The 14021-nt window shown below is 36.3% G+C and overlaps 1 protein-coding gene across 22 annotated transcripts in view; it reads right to left on the reverse strand.

Moving 5' to 3' along the window:
* The window catches only part of Atf2 (activating transcription factor 2), a 76169-nt gene that overhangs the window by 44274 nt on the left and 17874 nt on the right, over positions 1-14021 (reverse strand). For 12 of the 22 annotated variants that reach the window (NM_001284374.1, NM_001284369.1, NM_001284373.1 and 9 more), the window contains 2 exons: positions 12888-12963; positions 2387-2456 (listed from right to left, as the gene is read on the reverse strand). Coding sequence is in view for 21 of the 22 variants with exons in the window: in NM_001284373.1 (NP_001271302.1) it covers positions 2387-2434 (48 nt within the window). In the remaining variant the exon portion in view is untranslated. Of the gene's footprint in view, positions 1-2386; positions 2457-3579; positions 3720-9840; positions 9904-12887; positions 12964-14021 lie in introns of all 22 variants that reach the window. The other 10 variants (NM_009715.3, NM_001284376.1, NM_001284372.1 and 7 more) reach the window with 3 other exon arrangements.

Raw genomic sequence — 14021 nt, forward strand, 5'->3', positions numbered from 1 at the left:
ATTGCTCTGTGAATAAACCAACATACATTCTACAGTTAAGATTTTTTCCAGGGGCTGGCAAGATGGCCCAGTGGTTAAGAGCACTGACTGTTCTTCTGAAGGTCCTTAGTTCAAACAACCACATGGTGGCTCACAACCACTGGTAATGAGATCTAACACCCGTGCACCTGAAGACAGCTACAATATACTTATGTATCATAATAAAAAATTCTTTGGCCCGGAGCAAGCAGGGACTGAGCAAGCACAGTCGACCAGAGCAAGCAGAGGTCCTAAAAATTCATTTCCCAACAACCACATGAAGGCTCACAACCATCTGTTCAGCTACAGTGTACCCATATACATAAAATAATCTTTAAAAAAAAAAGATTTTTTTCCCTATCTCTCTGAGCTCCTCATTAATCATTTTATACTTCAGCCACAATAGAAATATGTAGTTTCTTTTTTTTATTTGTCCAATTGTCAAATTTGATCCAACTGTCACACGACCAGAAACATTTCCTCACCAAGCTACTTTAAATGGCATCTGGGCAGGGGAAATAAAGGAACTTGCTATGAAATGAATTCCATTCTCAGAAAGCACATGCAGGTAGTTAGAAAAAGATACCAAGTCCTATGTCCTAACTTCCACACATGTACATGACACATGTACCTCCTACAATAATGATAAATAAGAAGTAAACAAGGGGCTAAAAAAAAACTCTCAGTGATTAATAACACTTGATGCTCTTCCAGAGAATCCAGGTTCTGCTACCAGCACCCTCATGGTGACTAACCATCTGTCACTCTTGTTCCTGGGGGATTTGACACCCTGTTCTTGCCTCACTACTCTGGAGGTTGTAAGGTCTAAAGTTGTGAGATCCTAAACACTTCACAATGGCTCCACCTCCTCAAGTATATTAACATATTACTTTAGAGGTTAAGTTTTCAATACATAAATTTCGGGGGGGGGGATCCAATCAAATCACAGCATTCCTGTTATATAATCAGCATTTTCTTTATAAATTTCCCAGTACCTAATCTAAAATATTAGTTAATAATCTTAGAAAGTAGATAAAAACAATTGAGAAATCTTATATTGTGTTATCAAAGAATCCAGAAAAATTTGTATATGCTATGAATCCACTTATATACAGTCTGAAGAGTACAAACAAGTAGTTAGTAGCCACTGAGTTATCATCTGAGTTATCATTTTTACAGTAATGGAAGGCAGATCAGTAGTGGACAAAGGCCAGAGAACTTACAAATGGGTACAAGGAAACTTTTGGAGTGATGAGTAATATTCACCCTCATGACTGTTGTAACAGTTCTATAAGTATATGTATATGATAAATTATAACACTGGGTAAGGTGATGTACCCCAGCAGGTATATCACTTCTAATGACCTGAGCTTGATCCCCACAAAACCTATCAGGTATGAAATGAGGGAACCAACTCCTGTAAGTTGTCCTTTGACCTCTACATAGCTGAAGTGGCACATGCACAAATAAACATACACAAGCACACATATAACTCACACACATGTGAACAAAATCAATAACTGTAAAACAATAAAAATCCAAATGTACCAAACTGTGACTTATTGTGCAGTTTACTACATGCTGATTATATTTTAATTTAAAATACCAACTAAAAATAAATAAAAACCAACAAAGTACTTTAATGTCTCTGACTTATACTCTATTAAGTATCTGTAAGTTTACTATCCACTAAAAATCAAATTTTCAGGCTGGAGAGATGGCTAGGTGGCTACGAGGACTCACTAGCAGTGATTCCAGAGGTCTGGGATCTGATGCCCTCTTTGGGCATGTCACTGACAGCATATTTATATTAAAAAAAATTTTTTTTTCTAAAAATAGATTCTTTGTTAGTGCTTGTAGTTAAAAGATTAGGGTAGTGGTGATAGTATTAGATTAATAATTTCATAACAATTAAAAATTAAAATATCTCCTGAAAATGCTTCCACACATGCTTTAAAGGTGTTAGACTTCAGAACATTAATAGATTAGTGATGTCTGATGTAGTTATTAGTTTATAAGAGTTCAAATAACTAAAATAATTTCTAAATACAGTAGTAGTACATTTTTGATTTCCAACTAGGTAGTTTAACATTAATTTTCAATGAACATAAATCAAATAATATAACTTTAAATCTTCGGTTTCTGTCTATAGTTTTGACCTTTATTATAAACTACTTCCATAATACCACACTGTCTTTTCTAGAACTAGAAGAGATTATTAAAGAATTTCTAAATGTTTTTGTTTTGTTTTTATCTTAACTCTAATCATAAAGAAAATCACTGTAGTAAAACCTTAATGACAATATATTCTAGCAATGATTTAATGAAAAGAAACGTACAAAATTATTCTAAGTAATGGATATGTTACCTGGCCACACCCAGGGGCAGTGCATAGAAAGGGTTTGTCATCACTCATATTCCACAGGTCCGTGTTTTATCTGTAACAAAGCACAAATCAAGAATGAGGTGTTCTGTGGTATGTTTCTGAATGTAGAACAATTTCAAATATAAATCCTAAGATCCAATTTCCACCAAACACTTCTGTTTTCTGTGGGAGCCCATGTAAGAAAGCTGTGAACTTACTGTGAACTATGGATGGGGTAGAGTGCAGAATATTTTTCCCACAAGAAAGAATTGCAGAAACTATGATGATTCAATGTACATGAAAGCATGAACATGGAGGGAATGCCCTAGAGGCAACACCCATATTATCTCTGGAAAAGACAAAGCCCTGGAAAGAATATTCTTGGCTCCTTCATATGACCAAAGATGGTAAAACCTAACACCAGGTCTATTCCCTCACTGTAGTTGCTTTTGATTAAGCTAAAAATTACCCCATGCTTTTCTTGATTTAATAATAAAAACTAGAGATGCTTTGTTTACACCACTCTTGAGCTCAAATGCCTGGGGTCCTCCTGGCTCCCCATACAGGTTTTTGGAATAGCCTTTGATCTGCAGAGACTTTTAGCTTCATGGGCTACAGGGTGGGTCAACAATCTTCCACTTTGAGAGTAGATACTTGTAATATGCAAAAACTCCACTCTAGAAAAGGGTTAGGACATTCTGTCTGGATCTTTTTTGTGCAACAGTGTAAAAGTCATTCAAAAAGAACAACTTCCACATAGTAGATAGCCTTCCAAGGGTCAGATTACAGAGTTGTAGAAGTCACAAAGCAAGACCTATTCTAAAATACTTTTTTTTAAAAAAGATTTATTTATTATTATATCTAAGTACACTGTACCTTCAGACAGCACCAGAAGAGGGCATCAGATCTCATTATGGACAGTTGTGAGCCACCATGTGGTTGCTGGGATTTGAACTCAAGACCTTCAGAAGAGCAGTTAGTGCTTTTAACTGCTGAGCCTTCTTTCCAGCCCTATTCTGAAATTCTTGCCAAAGATTTCTTTAGTCTTTTGGCTACTAAATATGTCTTGTCTGAATATCTTTCTAAAACACCAATTAATTATAAACAAACTCATTACTTTTTCATGTGAGCAAAGTACTATAGAAAACTCTCAAAAGGAAAATATGATATAAAACTATATTCTGGCCTCTAGGTACCTCTTCTCCCAGCAGAGAAGCTAAGGTGTGAGGGTCTTTTCCAGTATCTCTTGCAGACAGATAACCTGCAGATGTTCAAGTACTTCACATAAAATAGTTTAACATTTGCATAAAGTCTGAGCCCACCTTTAGCCAATTAACTAGAAGACAGAGAGAGAAGACATAAATTAATAAAATTAGAGACGAAAGGGGGACATCACAACAGGCAGCAAGGAAACTCAGAGAATTATAAGGACATGCTTTAAAAAATCTCAGCCTAGCAATCTGAAAGAAAAAAAAAACTAAAAGAAATGGATGGATTTCTTGATGTATATGACCTGTCCAAGTTAAAGATTAAATAATCATTTAAACAGACCCATTACCCTAGTGAAATAGAAACAGTAATTAGAAGTCTAACAAGAACAAGAACAAGAACAAGTCTCCGTCCAAGGCTAGATGGATTCAGCACAGAATTCTACCAGATCATCAAAGACTTAACACCAACACTCCTCAAATTATTCCACAATATAGAAACTAAAGAACATTTTCTATGAGGCCACTATTATTACCCAGGTATCAAAACCACACAAAGATCTCACAAAAAAAGAAAACTATACACCCTTATCCCTTATGAATATAGATGCAAAAATTCTCAACAAAATACTTGCAAACCAAATACAAGAACACATCAAAAGTATCCACATGATCAAGTTAGCTCAATCCCAGAAATGCAGGGAAAGTTCAACATATGTAAACTGATAAACATAATCTACCACATAAACAGACTGAAAGACAAAGATTACACATCATCTCATTAGATGCAGAAAAGGCCTATGAAAATTACAATATCCTCTCACAATAAAAGTCCTAAAGAGACTAGGAATACAAAGGATATGCCTCAACATAATAAAAAGACCATTTCAAACAGGCCCACAGCCATATCAATCTAAATGGATTAAAACATAAAGCATATCTACTAAAACCAGGAACAAGACAAGGATGTACCTATTTAATACATCCATTAAGTTTTAGCTAGAGCAAATAATTGAATGAAGTCAAATTATCTTTATTTGCAGAATATGAATATATATATGTATATGTGTGTATATATTTATATACACACACATATATATATGCAGAACATTATAAACAAATAAATATGCAGAACATATATATTTGCAGAACACCCTAAAAACTCCCACCAGGAAAATTTACAGCTGACCAAAAAATTCAGCAAAAGTTGCAGGACATAAAATTAAAACGCAAAAATCAGTAGCTTTCTTATATACAAATGACAGACTGAGAAAAAAAATCAGGGAAACAGTACCTTGAAAAACAGCCTCAAAAACTAAAATAAAATATCTTGGGATAACTCTAACCAAGCAAGCCAAAGACCTATATAATAAAAACTTAAAAGAAACTGAAGATATTAGATAATGGAAAGATCTCCCATGTCATGCATGGATTGGTAGAATATTGTAATAACTGTGGTAATGGCTATCCTATCAAAAGCAACCTATAAAGCCGGGCAGTGGTGGCGCACACCTTTAATCCCAGTACTTGGGAGACAGAGGCAGGCGGGTTTCAGAGTTTGAGGCCAGCCTGGTCTACAGAATGAGTTCCAGGACAGCCAAGGCTATACAGAGAAATCCTATCTTGAAAAAAACAACAACAACAAAAAGGCAATCTATAATTTCAATGCAATCACTATAGAAATGTCAACATAATTCTTCAAAATAACTGAACAAAAGATATGTTCAATTATATGGGAACACAAAAGATCCCAGATAGCGAACACTATGAGTGAAAACCTGCTTTCATTAAACAAATGAAAAAATAAGAAAATAACAGAAGAATGTCTTATTTAATAAAAGCTGAATTTTATTTTATTTTTTAAATTAGCAAGATACAACACCAGAGAGTCTGGGAGCTCAAAGCAGCAGTAGCAGCAAAATGAGTGACAAAAATTAAGACCTCGGCATACCATATTTAAACTATAAGAAAATTAAGAAACTGTATCTTGTCAGGTATGTCAGTGTACACGTTTATTCCAGCACTTGGGAGGCAGAGGCAGGTGGATCTCTAAGCAAGTTAAAGGACAGCCAAGGCTATACAGAGAAACTCTGTTTGGGGGTGGGGGGAGATGGAGAAAGAAAAAGAAAAGTATCTTGAAGGAAGATCAAGAACTGAAAAAAAAAGAGGTAAATATTGATGATCTAAGAATTATTTCTTAGCCAGGCAGGGAGCATGAAATGAGGGTCATAAAGCAATGGCCATGGACTGAAAAGACTCACTTTAGTAACAACAAGGTTATGGCACAAAATGTTGACAGAATGAACAAGTATTGTTTTAATAATTATTGCTTTACATAGTAAATAACTCAATGTAAACAATATTTTAGTTCATCAAACTTCTTTTGAAAGTTGTTAAAATACAGCTGCAAATTCTTTGCAGTGCTTTTCACAATGAGTTTATGTTCCTTCCCTTGACTCGAGGTGGGTTCATAATTATTTCAATTAACAGTGCTGTGGAAATGGCACAAGGTTAGGTCCCAAGTCTTATACCCTCTGCTTGGTCATGCAGAACTTGCTTGGTCTTCAAACACTACTACTCAGGTCATTCATTCTAGGTTAGAGTCTTATCATCATGATGAAATAGGGCATTCAAACCTCCCACATGAAGGTTGATTCACCAAGAAACAGACAAATTGCCTTGCTATACTATGTCAACTTCTTGATCTATATAATCTGTATTGTTTTGTCACAACTAGGTTTGGAACATCTCTGTATAGGTATGACTTATCTTAGTAATAATATATCCTTTCAAGCTTAAAATTTTTACAAACCAGGGATAGAGATACAGTGAGGTGAAAAAAGTGATTTGTTTGCAAACCTAATATCTGGCTCAACAGAATAAGATGGTTGAATTTTCATATTTGCTTCTGATACTCAACCTGCTGTGACATATTCAGACAGCTTATGGAGAAACTCTTACTTGTTCTTTTTTTTTAAGAGTTATTTATTATATGTAAGTGCACTGTAGCTGTCTTCAGACACACCAGAAGAGGGCATCAGATCTCATTACAGATGGTTGTGAGCCATCATGTGGTTGCTGGGAATTGAACTCAGGACCTCCGGAAGAGCAGTCAGTGCTCTTAACCACTGAGCCATTTCTTCAGCACCCACTTGTATGTTCTTAAAGAATGAAAGCAAAATAGGGCAAATAACAAATTAGTACTTATTATGACAGTGGCTTTTACTGCAGACTTCAGTCAGAAAGGACATTTGGGACCCATATAAATTCTCGAACAACTTTATAGAAATTGATAGTACAGTTTTGTTTTTTAAATACTGCACTCTCAAAAAAGCCAGATTTTTTTAGACACACACTGTTAAGTAAGACAGTTTCCCTTGCCTTGAGCATGGGAAACCCAGAGGCCCACCTGTCACAAGCCACACCTAAGCCATGACTACATGTACAAGTACATGGTAGACAGATGGGAAAGACAAGTGGAACAGATTGAAAATTATGAAGAGGCCGCCCTCTCGCCTGTCACGTTGAACGCACGTTCGTGTGGAACCTGGCGCTAACCCATTCGTAGACGACCTGCTTCTGGGTCGGGGTTTCGTACGTAGCAGAGCAGCTCCCTCGCTGCGATCTACTGAAAGTCAGCCCTCGACACAAGGGTTTGTTAAAAAAAAAAGAATTATGAGAGAGGTAGAACTAGAGGGTGGAGAGGAACAGTCTGATGTGAGTAGCCTGTCCTACCACCTGAGGCCATGGTGAAGTCCCAGCCCATGCTGCTGCTGAGGGCCATATTTGGGTCTGTGGCCAGGCAGCATCAGGGGTCTATGTCAATGTTTGTGGGGTGAGTAAGCTGGCCAGGAGGGTATAAGAGCTAGTCTTGCCACTTGGCTGGTTGCACTAAATGAGCTAGCTGGGACAGTGCTGAAGAGCTCCCCCTGGTGTTATGCGTGCATTGGTTGGGGGTGGGGTAGCAGGAGAGGTGGTGGACTGACCAACTCAGCTACCACTCAGGCCCAGATTCAGGGTTAGCTTACTCCAGGCATCTACCCCATTTATGAGCTGCTAGAGAATGTGAAAGGGCCAGAGCTGCAGATCCAAACCTAGAGGATCTCCACAACAGAGGGCAACAACAGAATATCTGAGAGGAGTTCCTGTGAAGATCCAGTATTGACAGTATAGCAGAAGCCAGAGGCCTCGAATCAGATCAATGACTCATTGTGGATAAACAGGTATAGTGTATGACACACTGTGACACACTGTAGGTTCTAGAACAAAATTTTTTTTTTTTACGTTTTGTTTGTTTTTCTTTTGGGGGATGTTGTAAGGGCAGAGGACAGATATGAAAGGACAGAAATGAGTGGGATTAGGGTACATGATGTGAAACTCACAAAGAATCAATAAAAAGTCCATGATCCATGTTCCTGCTGACTGTAAAGGGCAAGGAAGCTAATTTTGCTGTGGTACTGATGACTGTAGACTCATAGTTGAGAAAGACATAGAAGATCTATACCTTACACTATTACTCTGCCCCCCAAAGTAACAGCCTACACAGAAAACCAAGGGAGAGAATTCTTAACAAATGTGGTAAGGATGCTGAAGAGTAGCTCTCCACAGCTGAGGAAGGACTCAGTTTTAAGGAGCTGATTATCAGGAGTCTGATCACGCTCCCATGAGTATAAGCGTAACACAAATTGGGGGGGGGGTTTTCTCTCTTTTCCTTTTTTTTGGGGGGAAGGGGTCCAGAAAGATGGGGAGTGGACCTTGGAGGACTAGGAATTAAGTGTGATCTGGGTTCCTAATGTATATAAGACTTAAATAATTAATAAAAATATTATGGAAAGAAAAATAATGTCTGTACCTCAAAATCTACTGTTATAAGTATCGTTCTGTTGTATTTTTTTTGAATCAAGGTCTCATGTAGACCAGGCCAGCCAGCTTTGAGTGCCTGATGCTGACAGCTTCTTTTATTTACTTATCTTCTTTCTTTTCTTTTTTTTTGTTTTTCTAGACAGGGTTTCTGTGTATATCCCTGGCTGTCCTGGAACTTACTTTGTAGACCAGGCTGGCCTTGAACTCAGAAATCTACCTGCCTTTGCCTCCTGAGTGCTGGGATTAAAGGCATGCACCACCACGTCCGGCCATTTACTTATTTTTTTAAGTGTATATATTTTTTTCTTTCTTTTTTGAAACCAATGTAGACCATGCTGGTCTGGAACTCATGTAAACTGCCTGCCACCACGTCTGGTCCTTATGCTTATTTTTAATTTGATTCTTTTGAGAACTGGAACACAAATACTGTATTTCACCCTTCCCCTAACTCTCCTCTAACTCTTTCTGTTTTCACCCCCACTTCAAATTTATTTATTTATTTATTTATTTATTTATTTATTTATTTATTTATTTTAAAGATTTATTTATTTATTATATGTAAGTACACTGTAGCTGTCTTCAGACACTCCAGAAGAGGGCGTCAGATCTTGTTACAGATGGTTGTGAGCCACCATGTGGTTGCTGGGATTTGAACTCCGGACCTTCGGAAGAGCAGTCGGGTGCTCTTACCCACTGAGCCATCTCACCAGCCCCCAAATTTATTTTTTTGTTTTTTTGTTTTTGCTTTTGCGAGACAGGGTTTCTCTGTGTAGCCCTGGCTGTCCTGGAACTAACTCTGTAGACCAGGCTGGCCTCGAACTCAGAAATCCACCTGCCTCTGCCTCCCAAGTGCTGGGATTAAAGGCGTGCGCCACCATGCCCGGCCAAAGTTATTTTTTTAATGTGGTCAATCACACTGAATTATTCTCACTGATAAACAAAGTAGAATGTTTGGAACAATCTCATCTTGGAAATATAAATAGCCTGATTTTACTTGCTAATATTTTGTTTGGAATTTGTTTTACATTCATGTTCATCAGAAATACTATGTGTTATTTTGTGGCAGTTTTATAATTAAAGTTGGGACATGTTAATTCTTTTTTATTTTCTAAAAGAATCTGTATAGAGGCTGGTATTAGGGCTAGAGAGTTGGCTCAGTGGTTAAGAGTATTTGATGTTCTCTCAGAGGACCCAAGTTCAATTCCTAGCACCCACAAACTCACATCTATAATTCCAGTCCAAGCGAGTCTGGTGCCCTCTTCTGGCTTCTGCAGACACATTAGCCACACACACACAGACACAATTATACAGGCAATACATAAATAAATAAATCTTTATGTGAAAAGAAATGTATTAATTCTTCCTTAAATATTCGAAAGAACTCACCAGTGAAGCTATATGAGCCTGGGATTTTCTCTGTGGGAAGGTTTTAAGTCATAAATCCAGTATCTTTAAATAGATACAAATTAAAACATTTATATTAGTTTTATTTTCCAGGAATTTTTCCATTTATGCTTTCAAATATATTGGCCTAACTATTAATAACATTTTCTCACTTTTTTTCATGTCCATTAGATCCACAGAGATTTCCTCTTTAAATTAGTAATAGTCTTACTTTTTTCTTTGTCTTTAATCAGTTTTCACATCCTTACTTTAAAATTTTGGCTTTCCCATTTACTCCATTGTATCCCTATTGTCTAACTACCCAATGCCATTGTTATACTAAGTCAAATAATTAAAAATAAATCTAATGAAAATCATAAACTATACGTCTGAAAACAAAAACCTCAAACCCCAGACCAAAAATATATTTCCACAAGTAACAAAAGAAGGTCTAGGTAAATGTAACCTATACCATATTCACACACTATAGATAGTAGCTCTGCTCCAAGTAGTATTTTTCAGATCAAGGTCAGTCACAACCAAAATTTCAGCAGGTTTTGAAGGGGGAAGGGGGGGGGAGGAGGAGGAGGAGATTTGATTTTAAAATTTATAAAGGGCAAAGACCCAAGAACAAACAAGCTAATACTGAATGACAATAATCAAGCTTTAGAGTTTATAAAAAATTGGATATTATTATATTAAGACCCACTATAAAAAGCAATAATTAAGATAGGTTAGTTATCAGTCAAATAGCAAACATATAAAGCAATAGTAAAGAAATAGAGTCTAGAAATAGATCAACACATCACTTGACTTGTACAAAGGTTTCACCCTTAAGTACATTTCAGAAGGAGAAGAAATGATCTTTTCCAAATTTGGTTTTACAATTTTATATCAAAAGTATCTGACTTCACTAGTAGTTGGCTAATCTAGACAAATCCTTCCAAATACTTTACAGGAATATTAGTAGTTACAGAAAATAGATTATAGACAAATAAATATAGGACATGTTGTATATGGGCCTCAGTTTTCTATGTTCTTTGAGAATTTTTAAAGCCATGTTGAATCAAGAAAAAAACCCTGCACGTATGCGTACTGTTTGTGTATGATGCCTGCAGAGACCAGAAGAGAGCACCAACCCCCCTGGAGTTACAGTTATGGGTGGCCATCTAGATGCTGGAAACAAAACCTGAATCCTCTAGAAGAACAGCAAATACTCAACTGCTGAATCATCTCTCTAGCACCACAAGTTTCTTAAAAAACTTTTAAATCTGAGAAGGTTACATACCATCAAAGAACCATTTATTTAAAAATCACTAAGTAGATGGAGAGAATTCAAAGAACACGAGCTAGAACTAGATAGTGAGACCCTGTCTCAAAACAGTACAAGATTGGGAGAAAGATGATGGGACATTTACAGTGTTTAGATCAAACTGACAAAAACACATTGGATGAACAACAAAGTTGAAATAAAACATTCTTGCAGAGGATGAAGAGAGGTATCAGAGCTGAATCTTGTAAAATGTCTCTATCCCAAGAACAAGAATACACAAAACATATGAAACATATCTAACCCATCAACAGCAAGCAGTCAGCCCAAGTCAATACCTGGAAACATCTATTAAGACACTACCCACTCTTTTCAACAAGTAAATTCATAGGTAAAGAGGAATAGCAGAGGGAGGGACTTTTTTAAAATTGTATTCTTATTTAGACAAAAATTGATAGTATGGTATGAAGTTTACATTTAAACATCTAATATATGCTTAAAAAGATTTTACGATATAATTCTAGATGCAGGTCTGAACAATATTAAAAAGTGATGGATCTTATGATTCAAGACAGTATTTTGGACATCAGTTAACCTAAAAATTGTGTCTTCAATATGAAAGTTAATTTCCTGAGACCAGGGCTTGTGAAGTCATTCAACCCTTGAATTGACCTAGTGAAAATTGTGCTGTTGATAACTGAACCTGCCACAAGCAGTAAAGGTGGGGAAAACAAAGCCCTACATACACACAGACATGCACGCATGCATGCTCCAAGGAGCACTCATCCTCCTCTCCCACCTCTCTCACCTCTCGCAGGCCCTTCTGCAATACTTGAGCCAATGGTTTGGATAGACAAACTGATATTTATAACTTTGTAATTGGAAAAAGTTTTTTTTCCTCCAATTTCAGGAATTAGCACTTCTAAGGCAGAAAGGCCTGCCTGTATATATTGAGAGAGGGACCTTTTAAGCTTAAATGACTTACTAACAAACAATTTTGATCCAAATTCAAATACAACTATGAAGTAACATATCTGGATGGAGATTACCTTCCTGCTTCAGAATTTCCACTTAAAGATCCAAGTGAATCCTTTTAACAACTTGTAACATGTTTTAAAGCAGAGCACTGGTATGACCTCCTGATCCTAGTACCTGGGAAGCTGAGTCAAGAGGACTTGAGTATATAGCATTTTTAAAAAAAAGATTTGTTTTATGTTTATGAGTACATTGTAGCTCTTCTTCAGACTGTAGCTGTCTTCAGACACATCAGAAGAGGGCATTGTACCCCCATTACAGATGGTTGTGAGCCACCATTTGGTTTCTGGGAATTAAACTCAGGACCTCTAAAAGAACAGTCAGTGCTCTTAACTGCTGAGCCCTCTCTCCAGACCAAGTATATGGCATTTTTTAAGAGTTGCCATTTGAACACTTCCTCACTTCTTTTATCAAGAACTCGTTTTAGAAAACATTAAAACCATAAAACATGTATTTAGATGACTGGCTCTTTTTTATTTTTTATTTTTTTGAGACAGGGTATTGGTATCTAGCACAGACCTTGATCCTATCTATGTAATGGGATTACAGACCTGTGCTATTACACCAGTTATTTTAATGCTCTTAACTTGATAATTTAGAAACAAGTATCGACTGAAAACTAGTAAGAGGCTTCAGATTTAAGAAGAATCCAAATAGTAATCTAGTAAATACAATTTATGAAAAATAAGTTTCATAACCTATAATATGAAACATGGTGCAAAATATTATTATATCATGTACTTACCTGGCAGAATTCACATGCAACTTGAATTTCATTAAGGTAAACAGTTTATCATGTCCTCTGTTTCATGGCAAAGACACTGAAAAACAAAAACGGTTTTATACTGTTAGAAACAGCCTTGAAACACTTCTTGAAATGCACTGCTTTTTGCAAATGAAAGCACTCAACCAAATGAAATCAACATGTCTTAATAAAAAAACAAGAATCTTTATAATGATAAGGTACTTTTGAAATATAAAAACTCACATAGATGAATTAATTAGATGTAGTAATCCATCCAGTTCCATCAAAGAGTTAAGAAGGAAGAAGTATTTAATTTAGCCCCTAGGGCACAGTTAGTCAGCAGTCATTAAAACAGCAATTTTTTTCCTACCTTTGAAGTCTGAAAAGAAAAACCAGGCTTAGTGGTATGTATCTAAAATCACCACTTAGGGAGGCTGAGGCAGGAGGATTGTAACCATCCCTGGATTACACAGAAATACCTTGTTACAAAACAAAACAAAAAAAGAAATTCTCATTCTTTTTCTCTGTACTTCAAAAGTTCTACTTAGAAATCTTTTAATTAAAAAAAAAAATAAAGAAAATTGACCTGTAATCAGGTTCTCAGCAGAATTCATCAAAATTTATTTATTCTTGAAATAAATATAAATTCTCTATAAATTTTTCTGTTCTCTAATGTTACCACTTATTTAATGTTAGTTTAAATATAAACAAATCATATTGAAACTAGTAATGTTAATGGGCCATTTAATAAAATCTACCAACTCTTGAGCCAGAGAAGGTGGCACACACCTCTAATACCAGCACTTGGGGAAGTAGAGGTAGGTGGATATCTGAGTTCTAGAACAGCTGGTCTACAAATGAGATCTCTGTAATGAGATCTGATGTCTTCTTCTGGGGTGCCTGAAGACAACTACAGTATACTTACATATAATAAATAAATAAATCTTTAAACAAAAATGTAGGCCGGGTGGTGGTGGTGCACGCCTTTAATCCCAGCACTTGGGAGGCAGAGGCCAGCCTGGTCTACAGAGTGAGTTCCAGGACAGCCAGGGCTATACAGAGAAACCCTGTCTCAAAAAAACAAAACAAAACAAAACAAAACAAACAAAAAAAAAAGGTACAATATATAAGAGA

Source organism: Mus musculus, chromosome 2 (genome assembly GCF_000001635.26).
Source record: "Mus musculus strain C57BL/6J chromosome 2, GRCm38.p6 C57BL/6J".
In the NCBI taxonomy this organism is placed as follows: Eukaryota; Metazoa; Chordata; class Mammalia; order Rodentia; family Muridae; genus Mus; species Mus musculus.